A 22,447-nucleotide genomic window follows, 5' to 3' on the forward strand; every position below is an offset into this window, starting at 1 on the left:
CTATCTTCTCCCATCTACCGTTCATCTACCTTCCCATCCTTTCATCCACATGCCTAATCAGTCATCCACTCCTCTACCCATCCAATCAACTAATCACCTACTATCCACCCCTCCAACCACCTATTCATCTATCCAAACACACACTCATCTATTCACAACCCATCTACATGCCCGTCCCTCCACCACTTAAGAAAATATCTATTTATCTGGAAAACCAAGTAAGCACCCAATCATCCTAATTCACATCCTTCCACTCTGCCACCCATTCATTCATCATTTTCATGTTTGTTTATCTTCTCCACATGAGGACAAGGGTCCTGTGTTCATTGTTTCCCCACAGCCCAGCTCAGTTTCAGAAGATCTTAACAAATGTACACACAATATATATAATCACTTAATTAATTCAAATATTTATTTCCTACTATGAGCCAGGTCTTTTCTAAGTAGACATATCCATCCTGGTTACCTGCCTACCTAACTAGTCATCTATAGGTCAAACATCCAACAAATACTAACCTATTCACCTGCCTAATGTTCCACTCTACCCCTCACCCATGATTTAAAGGCCTACTAATTTACTCACCATTCACCCACAGAACTTCACATTTTCTTACCCTTCCTTCATCTGCCTCTCAGACTACGCTATCCATGCCATGAGGGAGCTGGTTTGGGATTTGGGGTTTAGGAAAATTCTCTTATCTGGAGCCTGAGGATTAGGTGAGGATGGTATGGGATAAATGAGTTTGTAGGACCCATGCTCCCTTGAGAAACAGGTACTGCCTGTACCAATGATGAATACCTTTTTTTGAATACTTTTAGGGGTCTGCCACAGTGTAGGAAAATTTCAGATCCATTTTATAGATAATGAAATAAAGGCTTCTAGAGTGATGGCCTAAGGTCACATAGCTGGTGAGAATCTGCTTACATTTCCCTTCCAGGAGACCTCAAATTCGGAAAGAATTTGGGAGAATTGAATGGGGGTGAGGGGCTACTCCGTGATTAGCAAACCTTAGGGACAAACAAACCACTGATTTTACTGAAATCAAGATTTTACTGGGCAACCTCATAGTGCCAGAGTGGTTGGTTGGCACCTACAGTGCCACTCCTCACTGTAGGTCACATAGGGCCAAAGGCAGGGTCAGATACCCTCCTAAGTCGGCTCTCTGCTCCCAGACCACATGGGATAGAGAATGGGCAGCTCAGGTGGTATCTCCATTGACGCAAGGTGCTTTGAGAGGCAGGGGCTGACTCCGTGACTCTGGTATCTTTGGAAGAAATTGTAGGTTCTGAACAGCATCCCTCAGCTGGGCCTGAGTATGCTCCATGTCAGTCAGGCGGTGCTCCTGGGGAGGCAGTGGAGGTGGGTTTGTAGCCAGAGAAGGATTGATCTCCAGCCCTGGCTCCTTTCCAGCCCAGATCTTCCCCAGGGCTCCAGCAGGAGTCTTACCATATTTTTCAGCCTGTGACCCTCACTACTTGAAAGACCACCCTCTGGATTCGACTGCAATGCCCTGTAGGGGTCAGGGGCAAGGGGGAAAGATCAGAGGCTGAGAAGTCTCTTTCAGCTCCAGGTAGGACAGGAGACCCAGGGGGCGGGGCTTGAAGTGAAGGCAGGGTTTGTTTAGGCTGGAGGGCGGGGCCTAAATATGTCTGAAGAGAGGTCTGATCCGAGCTGGCACGGATAAGATGCGAAGACAGGTAATCTACGCCTGGAGGTGGAGATTGGCCCGTCCTGGGAGGGGTTGTGACAGGGTGGGAGAGCCACCAGGCTAAGTGATCCCTGTCCTGGCCCAACCTGATTAAGAGGGACTGATTGAGGGGGGCGACCTGGAGAAGAGGACGTGTTAGGGGACTGACCACGCTGCACGCGGGGGGGGGGGGGGGGGCGGGGCTGCCAGGGCCTGGACCTGTGGCTTGGGGACGTGTCCGTGTCCTTTCAAGGAGAGATTTGGGAGCACTGAATGAAAGCAGAGCCTGGTCATAGTGGCTCAGGCTTGTAATTCTAGCGACTCAGGAGGCTGAGGCGGGAGGATCACAAGTTCGAGGCCATCCTCAGCAATTTAGTGAGGCCCTAAGCACCTTAGTAAGAACTTGTCTCAAAACAAACAACAACAACAAAAAAAAAAATGAAAAGGGCTGCGGATGTGACTCAGTGGTTAGCCTCTGAGTTCAATCCCGGGTACCAGGGGGGGAAAAAATGCGGAGCTTGGTGAGATCTCATTGGTGCGGCCCGATTGGAGGTGGAACTAGTGGAGAGGGCGGGGCTCACCTAGGACTGAGCCTAGAGTCTAGGTCCTGCAGCTGACACCGCAGCTGCTCCTGCTGCTCCGTCAAAGCTCGGATGTGGGTACTTAGTGATTCCACGAGGCGGGACAATGCTTTCTGCTCCTCGCGAAGCGCGGCCACTTCGTACTGTAGCTCTGCCAACTGTGGGGAGACAGCAGCTGTTATCTGAAGCGTCATCTCGTTTCTTCCTTTCCCCAGAGATCCCCATCTGCTTCCCCACGGTTCTGCCATATAACGTTTCTGTTATACGGAGGGAGAAACTGAGGCTCAGAGAGGGTTAGTCTGGACCTGGAGTCACGAAGGGCCGCGAGCTTGGTATTTGAACTCAGTCTTGCCTGGCTTCCGGGCTTTCCTCCAGTCCCGTTCCTATCCACTCCCAGACCCCGCGCCCACGTGGACCTGGGCCAGACCTCACCTTGCCCACCGGGCGGTGCGAGCCCAGAGCCTGGTCTCGGTCCCGCGGCTGGTCCAGCTGGCGCTGCCAGGGCACCGATGGCTTCCGAGGCAGTGAGGCAGAGGCCCCGGTCCAGGGTCGGCCGCGGGGCGCGGGGCCGGCGTGCAGGGAGCCTTTGGGTCGCGGACGGGGCCCGGCAGATGGTCGGCGGCGGGCAGGGCGCCCGGCGGGGACGCTCTGGGTGCGCTGCACTTGCCGGGGGCGCCGCGGGGGGCGCTCCTCGTCGGGTCGCGGCCGGGCCCAACTCCCTGCACCGTGAAAGCTGCGCAGAGACTGGCTCTTGGAGATGAGAGGGGTGTGCTTGGGGAGGTCCCGGGGGGCCAAGAAGCCGGGCTTCTCCCCTGCGGAGAAACTGGGGTGCCATCGAGAATCTCAGACCCTCAACTAGCCCCTGAAATGACCCCATCCCTGTGACCTTGTCCCCAAAGATCATATTTTAACCTATGACCCTAATGAGACCCTATCCTTGATTTCTGACTACCATTCTGTCATTTCTATGACTCTTGACATAACCTTTCCTCTCTTTCTAGCCTCTCCCCTGACCTCTGACACTTGTAATCCTTGGCCTGATCCTTCCCATTACCTCTGATTACATTCTGATCCTGGGTTTGACCTCTGCTTACAAGGGCACCCTCTTCCTTACCAATGTGGCCCCATCTTCTCCCCAACAAATGTTACGTTGATCCTGTTGTTCCTGTTCATTGGTAGAATATGATCCCTGACCTTGATCCCAAATATGACCCTGTCCATAATGCCTGACCTCACCTGACCTAAGCCTGACCTCTGCTTACAATATGAGTCTGCCCTGACACTTGATGACTATGTTCTAACATCTGATTTCAAACCAACCCCTGATTTTACCCCCTCCACAACATCTGATTGAAAAGCGACCTTAGATCTCTGATTGTAAAGTTACTCTCTCTCTGACATGAGGTGACCTCTCTCTGCCCTCCGACATGACTCTATCCCCACCTTATTTATATTCAATCTGACTCCGTGACTAGCTGCCCTCTACCATATGTGAGCCCCCCACCTCTGGCCTCTGTCCATTCTGACACTGTCCCCACCATGGTCCTGCCCCACGATCCCTGTGATTTTCACCTGTGACCCCCCCAGTGTGAGAGCCCTGCCTCTGCTCCCAACCATCATAACCCAGACCAGACTTGAGATTACCTGGAATGGACCTGGGGTGATGGAAGACGCATTGGCACAGATACAGGGACAGGCTGGCCCTCCTCGATGGCCCTCAGGATGGTGGGCAGTGGTTCCAAGCTGTCACGGGTTGTCTGGTGAGGCATGCAAGGAGGATGCTAAGTGAGCTTCTGGAGCCAGAGTCTCCCAGGCTTTTTGCCTTCCCAGGGCTTTGTGCTCAGGTCACACCTGGTCAAGCTCAGCAAAGATGGTACAGAGCTGGGCATGCAGGACTGCCAACTGGAGAGCCAGGTCGCTACTGCCTTGGTAGCCACTGGGTGCAGCATTCACATCCACCATGGCCACCTGGTCCAAGAAGTGTTGCATAGCTGGCCCATGATCTTCCAGGAAGCTATTCATGAAGCCCATGTAGGCTTCCTTCTCACCAAACCTAAGTCAGAGCCAGGCTGGATGAGTCAGGTCAGGCATCTTGCCACCCTTGTGCCCCCAGCATGGCCTCCCAATCTCCCAGCACCTACGGGGCATGGTTGGCGAGGTTCTGGATAACTTTGGCGATCAATGTGAGGGTGCGAGCTGGACCAGGTGCTGGGTGCTCTGGTGCCAGGCCAAAGAGGCTGGGTGCCAGGAGAGCAGGACATAGAAGCCTCAGGAAGAGGGAGGCACACACTAGTCGGGGGCCCAGTGCCTCGGAGCCACGTGCTTTGCATGCTTCTCTCCAGCTTGAGAAGACAGTGCCCAGCTCTGACGGGAACCAGCTGGGGCAGAAGAGATAGTAGTCAGAGGAGGCAGCTATGGGCATAAAGGTCCTGGATGGTTAAGGTTATAAGAGCAGGGGTCATACATCAAAGGAAGCATTGCATGGCTTGTCTATGATGCCCCAAGGAGCTACTCATGAAGCCCATGTAGGCTTCCTTCTCACTGGGGTCCAGGTACCAGGATTGAGGATTTAATGATACTTGGGGTTATAAGTCCCCATAAGGTCAGTGCTTATAGTGTAGTTATTATGGCAACCTCTGGAATCAGTACTCTTGGATTTGGTATCCTGGATCACATAGGAACAAAGTTCATGTGCTTGAGATGTAGTTATAATTGGAGATGAGACTGAGATGTCAGAGTATATGATATGAAGTAGGATGGGATTAGGGTTACAGGGCCACTTAGAGTAGGATGCCATGGGATTTAAGCACCAAAGTTAAGCTAGAGTCAGAAGTAGTCAAGGGACAGGAATCCCCAGGTTTCCTGTGTTCAGTTTTATAGGATTTGGGATACAGGGTGACTTAAAGTTGGAGAGTCATGGGATTAGGGGTATGCATCATCTGGAACCAGAACTCATAGGATTGAGGTTTCCTGTTAACTAGGGTCAAATGGCATGAAATTAGGGTATGGAATCTCTTCAAGGTTCCCTGGGGTCAGGTATCATGGAATTGAAGATATGGTTGACAGACAGCCAATAAAATTTCAGGACATCCTGTTAAACTTGACTTTCAAATAAATAACAAGTAATTTTTCTAGTGTAAGTATAACCCAAATATTGCATCAAATTTAACTTAGTGTGCTGTATTTCGTCTGGCAGCCCTAACAGGAGGGTCGAGGTTATCACAGTGGCTGAGTGGTGGGGATGGGGGTGGGCTCAGGTGCTAGGTCCTTGATTCTTACTCATAGGAGTGAATGATGGTTTCAAAGACCTCCTCACAGCTGCTTCGAAGTCTGGACTGGTGCTGGGGCAGCTCTGATGCTGGGCACTTGCTGGGGTCCACCTCACAGTCCTCAGTGGAGGCACAGAGATGCTGAACAACCTCCCCTGAAGACAGGAAGAGCCAGATAAAGTCCAGGGTCATTATGACCCAAACCCACTGCACCCAGCCTTCAACCCATCTCTCACTTACTCCAGAGGCATCTAACATCTTGAGGAGTTTCCATTTCCCCCCAGGATACTAGCACCCCCAAAGAACCACCAGAATCCAGGCTACCCAGGGCCTCCTACATCTCCTCGGGTCCCTTAGCCCACCCAACAAGCCTTTGACACCAGCTGCTCCCCTCCCCAGCTCACCGAGGGTCTTCTGGAGGTAATCCTGGGCCACTAGCTTCATGTACTCATCAATGGCCTTGGTGGCTAATGTGTTTTCTCGGAACAGCAGTGCCTCACGGCCTCCACAGCGGGCCAGCTCGGCTGTGCCCAGGTCTGTTACCAACGCCTGGGTAAGGCAGAGGTCAGTCACGTTGTGCAGACTGAGCCGGGGTAATCTTGGCTCTAGACCCGATCTTCACACCATTCTTCATTCTTGCCCCTCCTTGTTGACTGCCCACCCCTCACTTTGGGGCTCATAGCTGAGACCAAAACCTCCACTCCTCATGGCAAAAACAAGCCCTGTATTACGGAGGCTCTGCTCAGGCTCTGCCCCTCGCAGCTGAAGTTCAAGTCCTGCCCCTCACCGGTGATGCTCAGGCCCCGCCCGAGATTCTCGTCCCTTACTAGTACTGCTCGGGTTTCGCCTCCCCACTCCACTATCTGCCCCTAGGTGGTCCCGGTCCGCGCAGTCGTGGCGCCTCACCTGCGCTCGGCCGGTGGCCTGCAGCACGCGCACCATGGCGGCTGCCAGCTCCTCCTTGGCCTGCGCAGGTAGCGCTGGCTCGAGCGCTCCGCAGAGGCGCGCGTAGTGGAAGGTGAGAAACTCCGCCAGCTCCTTGTAGCGCTCCGACGGCAGCACCCGGAGGCGTCTGGCCCGGATTCGCGCCCGCAGGGCCGCACCGGCTGGCTGCCCCAGCAGCGGGAACCAGCGCTCCAGTCCTGCCGCGGGCGCGCGGGGAGCGCTCAGCTCCTCCAGATTCAGCGTCACACGGCCCAAATCTGCTCCCGCTGAGCCTCCGCCGCGAAGCCTCAGTGACAGGCGACGGGCCGGTGGCAGCGCCTCGAAGTGGAAGCGCTCAGCCCAGAAGAGCTGGCCTGGGCCAGCCCGCGGTGCGGTGCGCGCCAGCAGCGCGCCATCTAGCCACAACTCGGCTCGCACGCCGGACATCCCAGCCGCTCGGGGCAGCCCCTTCGCCTCGTGCACCCACACGCTCAGCCACGTCTCTTCCCGCTCCACGTTGTCCTGTGGGCAGGAACCAGGAGGCAGAGTGTTTCGGAGGCCTCAGCGCTCCAAGTTGGATAAGCGGGAGAAGCGCGGAGCGTCCAACGCTGTGCGCCCTGCCCCAAGGAGATTGCTGGCCCTTGGGAAAAAGCGTGGGGCCTCGGGGGTCCAAGATAACTACACAGAAGGTTCTAGCTTTGGGAGGGGTTGCGGTTCCTGGAGAGATCGGGGCTCCATGATATAGAGGAGTAACGGGTAGGTAGGGTTTTGGACGCAGATCGTGCCAGGATGAAATAGAGGGGCTGTCTGATCTGTTGCTGGCTGGTGCCATCACAGATGGAAAGGTTGTGAAGGTGTGGGCGAGTGTGTTTCAGGGGAGAGAGTTTGGATCGAGCAACGTTTGGGTAGAATGGAAGGGGCGCGCCCGGGCCGGTGGGCAGGGTCTCCATGTCCAGCTTTTCTCGGGCAATGAATGACCTGACTGGGCTGGAAGTGGCGACGAAGATCCTCAATCCAGCGATCTCTCTCAGCGCCCGAGCGACAGGAGAAGCAGCGGCTACCGCCCACCCACGTTACCTGTTGGAGCAGGGGATCCAAGGGTGTGGTTGAAGCCAATGGTGGCGCCAAAAGGTCAGGGGTGGGACACAGGGGGAGGATGGCTTGCACTAACCTGGAAACAGTAGGGCTCTCCCAGGAGGCTGGGGTGCAGTGGCCAGACCCGCACCTCCCGTTCGGCACCCAGGTCCAGCTCAGAGAGTGTGGCCAGTGATTCTTTAGAGCCCATAGTACTGGGGGATGGGGGCAGAAACCCGTGAGCAAGCATCATTCCTCCCTTCCCTCCACACCCACCATAGTCTGAAGGATAGAGGAAGGCCAGGAACTTGAACTTAAATTGGATCCTGTTCCTATCCTGCCTCACGGTGGCTGCATGACCTCAGAAAGACCAACCCTTGTCACTCTCTTTCTGAACTCCACAGTTGGCCTTGTTTTTTGTCCCTTTCTGCCTCTTAGCCTTTGCACTTGCCGTTCCTTCTGCTTTTCCCAACCCTTGGCCTAACTTTCAACCAAGGTGTCAACTGAAGTGTTCTTTCCCTGACCCTCATAGACCAGGGCCTTGACTCAGCTCCATTTTAGAGCTCACCCCAACCCTTCAACCAAAAGCAGGCTCTGTGTCAGGATATTTATGGCCCCAGCATCATGTGACCTGGGGCAGAACACAGAGGAAGGGATAGGAGGTGTTTAGGGAAGGTGGGATTGATAGGTGCTGGGGGACACATATTGAATCCCAGGCCCTCTGCCCGCTCCAGCCCCTCAGAGACCCTTACCCATCCCTGGAGGTATTGGCTCCCAGCTCAGACCTGGCCTTTTTCTTCTCTTTCAGCCTCTTGAGCAACCCCTGGGGAGAGGTGGACATCAGCTGGGAAGAACTCTGTGCTTCCTTCTCAGCTCTTTCCCTCCCAGATGTCCTGGAGGATCTGCTGGTCTCAGTGGACTCACACCAAACCCAGGCTGTATTACCAGCAATAATAAAGACAACCGGCAGCTTGCATTTCTAAAGCATCCACCATCAGCTTTTCTGCATTCTCTATCGACTCCTTGTAAACAGACCCAAGAGGAAAATTCTCATTATCTCTATCTGATGGATAGAGGGACACAGAGACCCAGAGAGGATCAGCGACCTACACCAGATCAACCAGTAAAAGTGCCCCTTCAGCTCTGAGGGTTTCGGAGTCCTCGCTCACCCCTGCCCGCACTCCCCTCTTCCCACTGGCTGCCTCACCCGAACATTGTGGACCTGGTTGGAGCCAGCAGCCTCTGGCTCTGCCTTTCCAAGGGTCCGATCTGTGGGTAGTCAGAAGTGGATAGTTAGGGCTTGAATCATCTTTGTCTGCCCCGCTTTGAGAGGCTCCCAAATACCCAAGCCTTCCCCGCCTCTCAAGAGACTTACCTGCATCCCTGAGGTTCCCCATGGCCACTTGCATGCTGCCTTCTGAGCTGGCACTTCCCACCCTTGGCCGGCGAGGACCCTGTTTTCCCACAGGAGCAGGCAGTGAGAAAGTGGAGGGAGAGAGGCAGAGGAAGGGGCAGATGCCCTTCCCTCCCATGCCAACCCTATTTTCCCTTTCCCTCCTTCCCTCCCTTTGCCCACGTGCCCCCTCTCACTTCCTCCTCGCCCCCAAGCAGCACCAGCCTTCCATCAAGCAGGGTGAAGCCCCCAATATCCCAGACAGGCACATCAGGGGTGGGGGCCTCGGGGATCTGTGGGACGTGAGGCTCCGGCTCTGGCTCTGGGAAGAGAAGGAGGTGCCAGATGACTTAGTCATTTCTTCTCCCTCCAGTCACCGTCTCCACGCACCAAGGCTCATCAGCGGTCCCCTCTTAGGTGCACTCTCTGATAATCATGTCAGGCATGCATCTACCACTCTCTTGTCCTTGTCCCCACCAAACACACAGCCCACCCACTTGCCCAGGGTCACAGAGTTTGTGAGTGGCCGAGCCAGGCTACAAACACAGCATTATTTTCTTAACCAAGGTAGTGGGTAGGTTCAAGAGGCTAAAACACAGGGGTTGGGGTTGTAGCTCTGTGGCAGAGCCCTGGCCTAGCACATGTGAGGCACTGGGTTTAAATTTTTTTTAAAAAAAGTTATTTAAAAAAAAAGGCTAAACAGGACAGAAGCCATGAGTCCTTATACAAATAAGTCTAAGGTGGAAAGATTCAAAGTTTGAGAAAGAACAGAAAAATCTCAGGGTAGGGGGAGGTCCCTTTCTTGGGGAAGGGGAGGTAGCAGTCAGTGGCTCAGGAAGGCCTCCCAGAGAGAATAAGCTCACGGTAGGTCTTGAACAAAAGGTTAGATTTTGGTAAGCAGAGATGAGAGAAAAGATGGCAGGAACATCTTGAGCAAAGGCTGATGATGAGCACAGCCCAGAGACATGGAGGGGAGGGCTTGGAGGCAGGAGGAGAAAGCCCAGGAAGAGATGGGAGCCAGGTCTTGGGTGGAGGTTTCCCCGTTGGAGGAACTAGGGTTTTATTCTAAGGGTAGTAGAGACCCATGAGAGGTGTTTGAGCAGATTTGCTTGTTGGAGTGCTTTCTCTGGATCCTATGCAGTGAACAAGCCCTGACATCCTGGGAGATGCCTCTGCAAACTGGAAATTATGTGAATAGAGAGATTTAACTGAGCTCCCAGTTAAATCCGCCCTGTCAAATGACAGCTTGCTCCCTTGCTTTACCACTAGGGGCAACAAATGATAACTCCTACTTATTAATGGATCACTTACAATATGCTGGGCTGGGCTTGTGCCACATTCCTGAGCTCTAATCCTCATGATATCCATTACCTTCTAGATCCCTTGGCACGACATTTGGAACCATCTGTCATTTTTTTTGTTGACTTTTTTTTTTTTTTTTTTTTTTTTTTTTTTTTTTTACTGTCTGTCGCCTCCACCCACCACCATCACCACCACACTGTGGGCTCCACAGGGCAGGGAATGTCATCTGCCTTGTTCACTTGTGTATCTTAGTGCCTCAACTCGGGACTGGCCCATGATCGATGCTCAACAAACGCTTGTCTGAATGAATAAATGGAGGGATGAACATGAATGAATGAAACACTGTGACCTTCAAGGTGGAGATCATCATTTTCCCGCTTAACTCATGGGGAAGTGGAGGCTCAAAGGAGACCAAGAGACACAGGTAAGACTCAAGGCTGGAGATCAGAAGGCAGAGGAGGTGGGTATCCAGGCAGAAGAGACGGGAGCCTAGACCATTGAATACAGGAGAGACCTGTTGGGGCTGAGAGCCATTTGGCATCTGGACAGTACTCGTGTGCTCTGTGCCCTCTCCTTTCCTCAGTCTGAAGCCCCTGACCATGGGTCCTTGGCAACCCCTCTTTAGGTGAAAAGAGGGAAGAGGGCTGCCGGCCCCAGTCACTTCCTGCTGGGCTTCTGCACTCCCCACAACTTCCTGTGTCTAGAGGGCTGATGCTCTGGTGGCAGACAAAACCCAAGCATCCGGCCACCCAGCCCTGCCCAAGTTCAGGGTGGGGGGAAGCATGTACCTGGGGCTTCTGGCTCCAGCTCTGGCTCCTGCGGTGGGGTCTTATGTCTTCCCCAGAGGGTCTTGGATAGCCTGAGGCGACTGGTCCGTGACTCCTTCGGGGGTGCAGAGAGGACCCGACGGAACAGCAAGCGGGGGGCTGGCTGGCTGCTAATCATGGGCTCCTGGTGGCTCAGTGCTCTTCCCCAACCAACGAAGCGGCCCCAGCGGAACCCACCAGTCCCCTTCTCCCCTCCACCTCCTGTGTGCCAGCGGTAGGATGTCGGCAGAGGTGGGGCAGCCGGCTGGGTTTGGGAGCTCTGTGTCCGTGACTCCATGGTGGAGGCTCTCCTGCAGGACTAGAGAGAGACAGTGCTGCCCAGTGTCTGCCCACATACTTTCCGCATCTTGACTGCCCCTCGGTTCTCAGCTCTACCTCCAGATAACCCACTTGGGGGGACCACATGTATTATCCCTCTTACCTTGATTTCCTGGCCAGCCCCAGAATCAGCAGCTTTCTGCACCCTGCCTGGCTTCCTCCCGCTGAACCCAGGTCCACGTGACCCTGTCTGTCCCACCCCACAGCACAGCCAGGCTGGGAGGGCACAGAAGGGGCAGGATGCAGGGGTGGGGATGGAGGGTAGGTGGCAGAGGGAAGGCAGCAGAGAACATTTCTGGCAAGAAGGTCCCAGAATCCCTCACTGACCGGAAGGCAACACATGCTCCTCTCCCTGAAACTCAGTTGGCCTCTCTGCAAAATGGGCACATGCTGAATAAATATTGGTAAGGATATGGAGCACTGAGAGTTCTCATCTGATGCTGGCCAGTGTAGATTGATTCACTCATACTGGAAAAATGTTTGGCATGATCTCCTTATAGAAATGGGAAAAAGTTCTCTCTCTCTTTTCCCTTTGGCATGATGCTTGGCAAGCGATCTGTGACTGAGCTATACTTCTAGCTCCTCCCACCTTTTAAAATTTTAATTTGAGACAGGGTTCTGCCAAGTTGCCCGGGCTGGCCCCAAACTTTTCCATTTTCTTGCCTCAACCTCCAGAGTGACTCTGATTACAGATGTGCACCACCTTGACATCTTTTGTTGTTGTTGCCGTTCCTTAAATGGAAGTGAAATTCATGGGACACACGTTTAACATGTTCCAGTTTTTGAGCTCAGTGCTGGTTACTTGGGTGTGTTCTGCTGTGAAAATTCGTCAAGTTACGTGGTTTGGTGCACTGTCTTGTATCTTACGCTTCAATAAATGTTTACTTGAAAATGGGGGCAGAAAAAAAAGCTGTTACGATAAATGAGTGAGTCAGCATCACTATGGCCCAGAAGCTGGACAGGGGTGGGTTTGAGTGCCAGCTGGTCCCTCTCTCGCTATGTAACCTCAGACAAGTCACTTCCTTTGTCTGAGCCTCGGTTTCCTTATTTGTACAAGATGATAATATCAGTTTCAAAAGGTTCATCATGGGAGGCTTCGTTTATTTGACAAATGTTTCCTGAGTGTCTGCTGTGTGCTAGGTACTGAAGAAGCCACTGGGAACTACATGAACTTGGTTCCTACTCTCCTGGAGCTCCCAGTACATTGAGGGATACAGATAATGAATGCAAATAGGGGATGTTTCTCACTGGTCAGGTGGACTTGGAGGGAAATAAGGCTGAGCAGCAGTGACGCTCTTTGGGCTGGAAAAATCCAGGAGGACTTCTCTGATCTTTGCGATATCTTTGCAACCTGAAGCAGAAAAGAAATTAGAAGATCATACCAAGGAGAAGCAACAGTTTGTGCAAAGGCAAAGATAACAAGAATCCATGGAGTGGCAGGTGGGCATAGTAGTGCATGCCTGTAATCCTAGCAACTCTGGGGGTTGAGGTGGAGGGTCTCAACATCGGAGGCCAGTGTAGGCAAATTAGCAAGATCCTATCTCAAAGTAAAAAGGGCTGGGAATGCAGCTCAGTGGTAGAGCATTTGTTTAGCATGTGTGAGGTCTTGGGTTCAATGTCCAGTATTGAAGAAAGAAGAAAAACAAAGAATCCATGGAGCAGGAAAGACAGGACTGACTCCATGGGTATATGGTCCTGGACGGTCACAAAGGACCCCAGACACAGAAAGGTCCCATGCTTAGTTTAACACTTTGCTGTCATCATCTTGAAATGCTTACTGTGAACAAGAGATCTGATATTTTTATTTCACACTGGGCCTTGAAAACTCTGTAGCCCTCTATGAACAGGAGAGTCTTTTTTTTTTCTTTTTTGTAAAATTATTTTTAATTAATTAATTAACTTTTAGATTTTGGTACTGGAGTTCACCACTGAGCTACATCAAAACTTTAAAAAATATTATATTTATTTATTTTGGGGTACTGGGGCTTGAACTCAGGGACTCTCAACCCCTGAGCCACCTCCCAGCCTTATTTTGTATTTTATTTAGAGACAGTGTCTCACTGAGTTGCTTTTGCTGAGGCTGGTTTTGAACTTGTGATCCTCCTATCTCAGGCTCCCGAGCCTCTGGGATTATAGGCATGTGTCACCACACCTGGCTAAAATATTTTTTTATTTGAGACAGCGTCTTGCTAAATTGTTGAGATTGACATTTGTGATCCTCCTGCCTCAGTTTCCTGAATCATGAGGATTACAGGCATGCACCACTATACCTGGCAATTATTTTTATTTTTAAATTTTATTTATTTATTTTGTGGTGCTGGGAATCAAACCCAGGGCCTCATGCATGCTAAGCAACTGCTCTAATACTGAGATACACTCCTGGTCCTATCTTTATTTTTAACTGATAAATTGTAATTGTATCCATTTGTGAAGTACAATGTGATGTTTTGGTGTATGTGCCAAGTGGAGTGATTAAATCAAGGTGGGGGGCTTTAGTGAAAGCCAAAGACCCTTCTTCTGGAGCTGGATGTATTTATGCACATGTACATACACCTCAGATATGTCCACCTTAGACATGTTATTCAGACCACACTCCCACCACTCACAGTACACGTGTCAAGACTGTGTCCCACCACATCATCTGGGCCTTTACTCTTCGTCTGCACACCAGCCCCACTCCCAGCTCCCAATACCCTGCATTTTTTTGCTGGAGGATTTTCTCTAGCAAACTGAGTCTAATTCGCCCAGGGGACAAGCATTCCAAAAGTGCCATCAAATTAATACTTCCCCAAGTGTGGTTCTTTGTCAATGACCCTCACACATATAACTCTGAGATATGTGTTCTCCGCTGTCCCCCAGTGGGCTTAAACCTTGGTTGCTCACAGTGGAAACTTGCTAGAAAACACATCTCTTCCTGGTTACTTCTCCTTCCCTGCTTTGCTTTCTCATTCTGCAACTGATATGTCCTGAGATAACCCCCCAATCAACCATTTGTACTAGATTTCTTTCTTTCTTTCTTCCTTCCTTCCTTCCTTCCTTCCTTTCTTCCTTTCTTTCTTTCTTTCTTCTCCATCTTTTTCGTAGTGCTGGGATCAAACCAGGGCCACCCACATGCTCAGCAAGCGCTGTACCACTGAACTATATCCCCAGCCCCTTGTATCAACACTCTTGTCTTAGGGTCTGCTTCTGGGCAAAGTCAAACCAGGATGATGCATGCAAACACAGACAATGTGTGAACAAGAACTTTCTTTCCACGATGTCTTTATTGGAGATCTGTAGCGGGCTGGCAGGATCATTAGAGGTGGCTCCCTCTTGGATCTCTGGAAGGCCCTCCTGGTAGTTCTTAATTTTCAGTCTAGAAAAGACAAGGGAGTATGATTCTTGGGGCTGTTTGTAGCTGGGTCTGCTCTCCCCTTGGGATCTAGGACATGGGAGAGGATCAGGGTTCAAAGTGAGGGAGTGAATATAAAACCGATTGCAGGCCAGGATGGAAAGATCAACAGCTTAATGAAATAGAGTGGCAGTTATACAAGTAGCATGATTGTTCAGATGTGTGTTGTTGTTGTTTTTTTTGTTTGTTTGTTTTGTGGTAATAAGGATTGAACTTAGGGCCTTGAGCATGCCAGGCAAACATTCTACAACGTGCTATATCCCCAGTCCTTTTCATTTTTATTTTGAGATAGTCTGGCTAAATTGCTGAGGTTGGCCTTGAATCTTGGATCCTCCTGCCTTAGCCTCCCCAGTAATTGGTATTACAGGTATGCACCACTACACCTGGCTAGAGATTAAGTGTTTTAGGGATTGAGGTCAGGGACTGGGATGAAGTCTTCAGGCAATCTATGCTGGGCCTAGATTGCTCCAGTTCTCACCAGATTTCAGGGGCTGAACAAGCTTTCCAAGGGCTCAGATTATCTGGGCAACTGACAACTGGAGACTGGACAGAGGTTGTGCAGGCAAAGGAGTTTTGGGTAGAAAGCCAGAAGCTAGGTTAGTGCCTGTGGACAGAAGGCCTTTGGATGAGGAGGAGGCAGTAGCAAGCCCAAGGTTGGGTATGCTGGGATAATGGTTTGTTTTTTTGTTTTTGGTGTGGGGAGGGGCAGAGAGGGAGACTGGGGATTGAACTCAGGGGCACTGGACCACTGAGCCACATCCCCAGCCCTATTTTGTTTTTTTATTTAGAGACAGGGTCTCACTGAGTTGCTTAGTGCCTCGCTTTTGCTGAGGCTGGCTTTGAATTTGCCATCCTCCTGCCTCAGCCTCCTGAGCCGCTGGGATTACAGGCCTGAGCCATAGTGTCTGCTTGCTGGGATGAGTTTGTGCAGGCAGACGGGTTATGACTTGGATTCAGGTCATAAATACTGAGCTGCGGCTGCGAGGGCAGAGGGACGCTGGCAGGGGTCAGGGCCCAGGCAATGGTGGGAGGGCAGAGATATTGGGGCCTAGGCAAAGAACAAAGTGGCTGGCTCAGGGTTTGGGCTGAGGTTGTACAGGTAGAAGTTCCAGGACAGGGGATGTTGCCAGCAGGGACTGAAGACTGGGCTTTGCTTGCCAGAATAGATGAGTTGCAAATAAGATCCGAGCCTGGTTCGGTCTGTAGAGGCAGGGTATGACAGACAGGGGTCAGAGGCCACTGAGCTGTGCACACAGAAGGGCGTCCATCTGCAGGAGTGCAGGCGGCGCAGACTTACCTCGGTGAAGTGCGGCCAGGTGCGCAGCAGACCAAAGAGCGCATCACCCGGGCAGTCAGTGGCCACCAGCTGGCGGTGGCCGAGCAGCTTGTAGTCTGGTCGCAGGAGTCCAGCGCGCGACGCGCAACTTGGCAGCACTTCGCGCACCATGCGTAGCGCGGCCTCGGTGGGCAGTGTCGCCGTGTAGTTGCCCACAAAGGCCACGCCGAAACCACGGGAGTTGTGGCCGAGCGTGTGCGCGCCCACCCAGTGCCAGCCGCGGCCCTCGTACACGTAGCCGTCGGAGCCCACCACAAAACTTCAGAGGGGAAGGGGAAGGAGGCATCATGTGGCGTGAGCCAGGCTCTGCCCCTCATCTGGACCCTCCCCCAGATTCTGCCCCAGGGACAGGGGCCATCTGACAGCAAGACCTGCGCAGACACACTGCAGCTGATCTATACGGCAGAGTGCCACTCCCACACCTAGGGCCACCTGGGAAACTGACTTGCTCTCTGGATCCCCCTCTCAGCCCTGGCCGCGCTTCTCCACTCTCTTCCCCTAGCCTCAAGTCCAGCTCTTGACCCATTCGCAGCTTTATTCTGGCTCGGCCTTCACTGCTCCATCCCAGACCCAGACACTACCATGGGGCCCATCCTTCGCCCAGGTTCTGCTTCCTGGCCTAGTTCTTTCCCCTCATCCAGGCAGCCCACTGTTTAGGTGTTTCGGACCTCTGTTAAGGCCCGGTCCTTAGTCTAGACCACGCCCCCATTCTGGCTTGGCTCCACCCACCACAAACTCCTCCTCCACCCTGTCAGGCTCCGCCCACTCACTCTATCCTGGAACTACAGCTCCACCCCTGGTCTGGCGGGGAGGGAGGAGCCTGGGGAAGGGTCAGCTCACCTGTAACCGATGTCATCCCAGCCTCGCGTGTCCTGGTGGAAACGCTGCATGGAGAGCATGTTGGCTGAGCATCCAGTGAAGGTGGTGCAGGGTAGCGCTGGCACGTACGTGTGATGCACGTATAAGAACCCGAGCGGCAGCTGCAATGGTTTCGGGCGGCCCCGGTAAGGTGCCGCTCCCCAGCGACATCGGGGATGGATGGCTGGGCATCCTGTGGGCAAAGGAGTCCAACGTGGTGTCAGCAAGCGTTTCCTGCCTGCCGCCTACAGCCTCGTTAAGGTGCATACATGGACCAGTCCTCCAGGATCTTCCCAGATACAGTGAGAGTCATTGGGATCTGTTTTAAATCTAACAGCATTCCAGTCTTGTAGGGATACTCACTGTTTCCCATCAACTTCAGAATAAAGCTCAAGAATTTTAGCTCAGACCTCAAGGTCAGATGCTTTCTCCAGATGGCCTTGCCCTGAACGCTAGGGAGGGTTAGCCACGCTGACAGGGATGGGGGGGAATCTCAACCCATTTACTGAGCTCCTACTGTGTGCTACTTTCTTTTCCTTCCTTCCTTCCATCCTTCCTTCCTTCCTTCCTTCCTTCCTTCCTTCCTTCCTTCCTTTCTTTCTTTTTCTTTTTTTTTTTCAGTACCAGGGATTGAAACCAGGGGCCCTTAACCACTGAGCCACATTCTCAGCCCCATTTTTTTTTTTTTTTTTTTAATGTTTGGAGACAGGGTCTCCATAAGTTGCTCAGGGCCTAAGTTGCTGAGGCTGGCTTTGAACTCAAAAATCCTTCTGCCTCAGTCTCCCAAGATACTGGGATAACAGGAGTGCATCACCATGCCCGGCATGTGCTACTTCTTAACCAACCAGCAAATCCAAGAGGTTGCAATGGCTTATCAGACTTTATTTACGAATATAGGTTCAGAGAAGTGAAGTATCTCACCTAAAGGTGCACAGGAGAAACTGAGTGAAATCCCACTTGAACTTCTATGCATTTGCTGAACCCATTTCCTGGAATGCCCTTACTACTGTTTGAATCTGGAATGTCCCCAGAGGCCCATGTATTAACAGCCTCGTCATCAGCTTGGTGCTATTTAGAGGTGGGGCCTAATGGGATTAAGTTAAATGATTGGGGGCCTGCTCTCCAAGGGGATAATGAGAACCTTGTCCCTAGTCTCTCTTTGCTTATAGCTGCCATGAGGAGAGAAGCTTCCTCTGTCACTTGACACTTCTACCATAATGAACTGCTTTGCTACAGGCCAGAAACAATGGGTTAACCCACCATGCATTGAAACCTCCAAAACTGTGAGCCAAAATAAACCATTCTTTTTTTAAGTTTCTTTATCTCAAGGGTTTGTTTTTTCAGTAACAGAAAGTATCAGAGTCCTCTTCGTTTTTTTTTAAAAAATCAGATGAACTCCTATTCATCTTTTGAAGCCCAACTTTACCATTTCCTCACCAGTCCTGGCCCCCCACCCAGAGCCCTTATCATTGCCTCTAGACTCCCTTAGCCCCAGATCCCCCTGACCATGGGGCTGGGAGTGTCTGTATCTGTGAGGAGGGTCACTAGGGTAGGGGAACTTCTCACCCAAGAAGGCCTCGGTGAACTCCTTGGCAGCATAGGTGGCCACCTGGGCCAGCTGTTCTTGGCTCACGTTTTGCAGCTGGGTGTGTGCCGGCTTCAGTCTCTGTAGCAGGACAAGGGTCCCCCACACCTGCTGGGCCAAGGTGGAGGCTGAAGTGAGAGCAGCCCCATTCTGCCGTCGGAAGTTGCTGCGGAAGCCTGGGTCTCCAGCCACCCCTGCTCCATAGTATTGGCTCAGCAGGTGACTGAGGGGCGGCCGAGGCTCAGGGATTCGGCTCAGGTAGTCTCCAAGGAGGGCCCCGTCCAGTGCCCCATTGAGAAAGGCCACGGTGAGCATTGATGCCTTGGGGTCCAGCAGCGTGAAGATCTGGGGGTCAGAGAGCTGGTCCCAACAGCCCTCTGTCCCCAGGCCTGGATGGCTCTGGGTCTGGGGAGGCTGGAGGAAAGTCAGGCCTAGATCTGCTGCGAGGGTGACTGCCAGGAGTCTGTCCACAGTGGTGGGGGACTTGGCTTTGTCATTTGGTAAGGTGGCTTCAGTATCTGAAGAGGCAGCTCCAGCATCTGCAGAGGTTCCCTCTGGGGAAGCATCCCTGCGTCCTGGAGGGGTGGCTTCAGCATCCCAAGGGGTGGCTGGGCTGTCCAAGGGCAAGTTGACAACCCTGCGCCCCTGCAGTCCAGCTTCCAGCCCTGCCAGCAAAGGCTTCACAGCCACGGTGGAGCCATCAGGGGCCAGCACCACCCCGTGTTCCTGCCCTCCCCGTATCTCGTGTTGGGCCACCATCTTCATCAGGCCTTGAAGCTCCGGACTCAGTGGGTGGGCATCCAGATCAGCAGTTTTGTGACTTGGTGTCTCAAGCAGGAAGTGGTGAAGGGGATTGGAGGTGCCAGAGTCCTGGGCTGACAGCAGCCATGCAGAGGCAGTTAGACTGACTTCCGTCACTGGCGCCTTCTGCTCCAGCTCAGCCAGGACCTGGATGACAGAATCCATGACCAGGGGCAGGGAGTCTGTGGGAGGAGAGAGTGCATCAGCTCAGCCATCCAGCCTCACCTGTCCCCGAGGGTTCCCCTGCTGTTCCCTGTCTTCCCAGTGCCCATGCTAGTGCTCCATCTGATGATAACAGTGTGGCTTCCAGCCCTGTCTCTATGTAGAGGAGGAAACTGAGGCACAGAGACTGTTGCCCGCTGGTTGAGGGACTCGGACTCTGAGCATGGTTGAGCTATGGCAAAATTATAAGCCAGAGAGGGATACGGCCTGGCTGGCGTCCTAAGATTATTCCTTTGGCTTCCATGTGACGATTGATTCTTAGGATGCTAGAATACAGAAAGGGGAGAGTGCAGAGGTGAGTATTGAAGGTGGTTGATGGCAGGGTGGTGGCAGTGCGATATACAGGACCCAGGAGTGTCCCCATATATCTAGAGGGAAAGATGGACAGTCTCGGGTAACAGATTGAAGTTAGGGAATTTTTAAGGGAAGGGTATCTTCCAAGATGCCCAAGGGAGGAACAGGTGGATATGTGCCTTTTTTGGGTGGGTAAACTTAAAAAACTAGAAGTGCTAGGTGACCTGTCCCAGAGCTGGGTTAGGAGTGGGTTGTTGGGTAATTGACAGTGTTTATTAAACATTTACCAGAACCATGCTAGGTGACTTATATAACTCACTTAATCTTCACAAGGCTATGAGATAGGTCTTATTAGCTCCCTTTTACAGATGAGGTGCCTGAAGTGTAGAGAAGGTAAGTTAACTACCTAAGGTCACAGAGCTAGGAAGTGGCAGAGGCAGGATTTGAATCCAGCAAGTTCACCCCATACCCAGGGCCTGTGCATGCCAGGAAAGCACTCAAATACTGAGCTCTACCCCAGCTCCAAGCCCAGAATTTTAATCCCCATGCTCTGCTGTCTAGAATCCTGGATTTTGTCCAGATAGTCCATTCTGCAATTCCTCTGTTATTTTGTTCTAGGTTTGATGCCTTGGGGACCAGCAGCATGACCCCAAATCCTAGTTTTATGACTCTCTCCTCCAAGAAGCTTTTCCTAGTTTTTTACTTCCCAGTTCTCAGGCCTTTCTCCCGATCCCTATCTTGACTTGTGGGTTGGGAACATCTAAGTTGCCAGATTGAAGGATCCTTGAGATCCAGAGCTTCCTGTGCTCTTGGGCTTCACCCCATGCAGGCGCCGATACAGAAAGGGCTACCCTCTACTTCTTCAGAGCTGAGAGTCCTGGCCGGGGGGTCTGTGCTTCTGACTTACCTGTTCCTGGCTTAGACCACAGCAGAAATGCAAGCAGGATCCAGAGGACACCCTGGGCTGTCATCTTGGGGCTCCAGCTTCCAGGGGACATACCCAGTTGACCTTAGCAAAGGACTTGGCAGTGCTGGAAGGTGGTAGGCACGGACAACCAAGCAGAGCCTTTGGCCTCTGTCAAAGTCCAGTGGTGAATGACACGGCTGCCCCCTTGCAGAGCTGGAGCGTGGGAGACAGTGGGGACACAGGAGCAGAGTGTTCTGGATCAAAGTCATCTGGGCCCCAAGGGCTCTTCCAGTCCTGTCCCTCCCAAGCTGATCTTAAGGGTCGGTAAGCCAGGCCTCTACCGAGAGGGGCCTGAAGACCAGGTAGTTCTGACTCCTGCAAACTCTGCCCAATGTTTAGAGAGATCGGCGGAGGCCAGTCCAGAAAGCCCTGTCCACTCCCAGCAGTGACAGCTCTGTAGCTGCTGCCGGTCACAGAGGGACTCTCCGTTGCCTGCTAAAACAGGCTGTGCTGGCAGAGAGGGTTTTTCTAACTAGGTTTTTGTCACTGTGACAAAATACTGAGATCATCAACTAATGGGGGAATAAAGGTTTACTTTGGATCTCTGTTTTGGAGGATGTAGTCCCTGATCAGTTGTCCAGAGCAGTGAGGACTGCTGTGGGGCCTGTGGCCAGGCAGCCCATCATGGAAGGAGCACTTGGCAGAGGGAGTTGCCCACCTCGTGGCAGCTTGGAAGCAAAAAGAGAGACAGAAAGTGCCAGGGACCCCGTATTCCACAGGGTACGCTCTACGACCTGATCTCCTCTCACTAGGTTCCCCCTCTGAGAGGTCCCACCATTTCCCAGTAGTGCCACAGGCTGGGAACCAAGGCTTCTATACATGGGTTTTGGGGGAATGCTTTAGATACAAACGAGAGCAAGCACCGAGAAGCCCAGGCTGGCCTTGACCCTCTGCTCCAAGTCTGGGCCCAGGCAAAAGGATGAGTGCAGGAACTGAGAATTATTTTACCCCGAGGCTTGCTCCAAGTCCCTGGGGATCATGGTGATGTTAACTCTTACCCAATTCAGCCCCCGATCCCAAGACACCCCATGTAGCTGAGAGCTGGTATTGTCTGAGGAGCTAGTTTATGGGCTTACCTGGATTGACAGTGCAGGTTCCTTCTTCTTCCCTAGGTGCTCACAGCTGTGTCCTGACAAATCAGCTCATCTCTCATTTATTCTGCCCTTACATGGGGCGGGCTTGATGAGGTTGAACTGCTGCATACGTAATTAAATTGCTTCCCACCCCAAAACCTGCCCTAGGAGTTTCTAGGAATCCCACGGGGCTGGGGATTTAGCATGAGGCAGGCCCTGGGCGGGCCTGGAAAAGCCCAGACTGACCCAGGCCTGGAATTCCCCAGGGAGTCACCCCTGGGATCTGCAGTTATCAGTTAACCTCTTCCTGGGGACGCAGCATCACTCAGCACTAAGCTGGGCAGACAGTGGGGAGGCTAAGGGATTGAGTGAAGGGCGTCCACTCCCCAGGGAAGCAATATCCTCCTTCAAGCCTCATGTTTCAAGGATTTGGAGGATGGGAGGGCTCTGCCTGGTACAGCCAAATGAAGATGTGGGCTGCAAATCACCCTGGGACAGTACATCTTCCTTGGGTGCAGTTGAAAACCTCAGTCATCAAGATGAA

At 52.5% G+C, this 22,447-nt stretch overlaps 2 protein-coding genes and 1 long non-coding RNA gene across 3 annotated transcripts; 1 reads left to right on the forward strand and 2 right to left on the reverse strand.

The window, feature by feature from the left end:
• Positions 1–392: 392 nt before the first annotated feature.
• Positions 393–14,536, reverse strand: Rasal3 (RAS protein activator like 3). Its single transcript, XM_078037698.1, has 18 exons — positions 11,480–14,536; positions 11,020–11,356; positions 9,127–9,251; positions 8,912–8,990; positions 8,744–8,805; positions 8,289–8,359; positions 7,634–7,751; positions 7,441–7,539; positions 6,445–6,984; positions 5,943–6,087; positions 5,549–5,693; positions 4,411–4,647; positions 4,121–4,322; positions 3,914–4,026; positions 2,702–3,092; positions 2,270–2,427; positions 1,448–1,511; positions 393–1,343 (listed from the first exon to the last, which is right to left on the reverse strand). Exons 2-18 carry the CDS (start codon positions 11,333–11,335, stop codon positions 1,200–1,202), a joined length of 3,009 nt encoding a protein of 1,002 aa, XP_077893824.1. The 5' UTR covers positions 11,336–11,356; positions 11,480–14,536; the 3' UTR covers positions 393–1,199.
• On the forward strand, positions 6,727–8,523 carry LOC144374971 (uncharacterized). The gene is made up of 2 exons (XR_013434191.1): positions 6,727–7,593; positions 8,345–8,523. It is a non-coding gene; the product is annotated as an uncharacterized LOC144374971 (long non-coding RNA).
• Positions 14,537–14,620: 84 nt separating the features above from the next.
• Positions 14,621–21,215, reverse strand: Pglyrp2 (peptidoglycan recognition protein 2). Its single transcript, XM_040291184.2, has 5 exons — positions 20,771–21,215; positions 18,528–19,529; positions 16,944–17,154; positions 16,065–16,362; positions 14,621–14,731 (listed from the first exon to the last, which is right to left on the reverse strand). The coding sequence occupies exons 1-5, from the start codon at positions 20,859–20,861 to the stop codon at positions 14,720–14,722; spliced, it is 1,614 nt and encodes a 537-aa protein (XP_040147118.2). The 5' UTR covers positions 20,862–21,215; the 3' UTR covers positions 14,621–14,719.
• Between the last annotated feature and the right edge of the window lie 1,232 nt (positions 21,216–22,447).

The sequence above is a fragment of the Ictidomys tridecemlineatus genome, chromosome 2 (assembly GCF_052094955.1).
Source record: "Ictidomys tridecemlineatus isolate mIctTri1 chromosome 2, mIctTri1.hap1, whole genome shotgun sequence".
Taxonomy (NCBI): Eukaryota; Metazoa; Chordata; class Mammalia; order Rodentia; family Sciuridae; genus Ictidomys; species Ictidomys tridecemlineatus.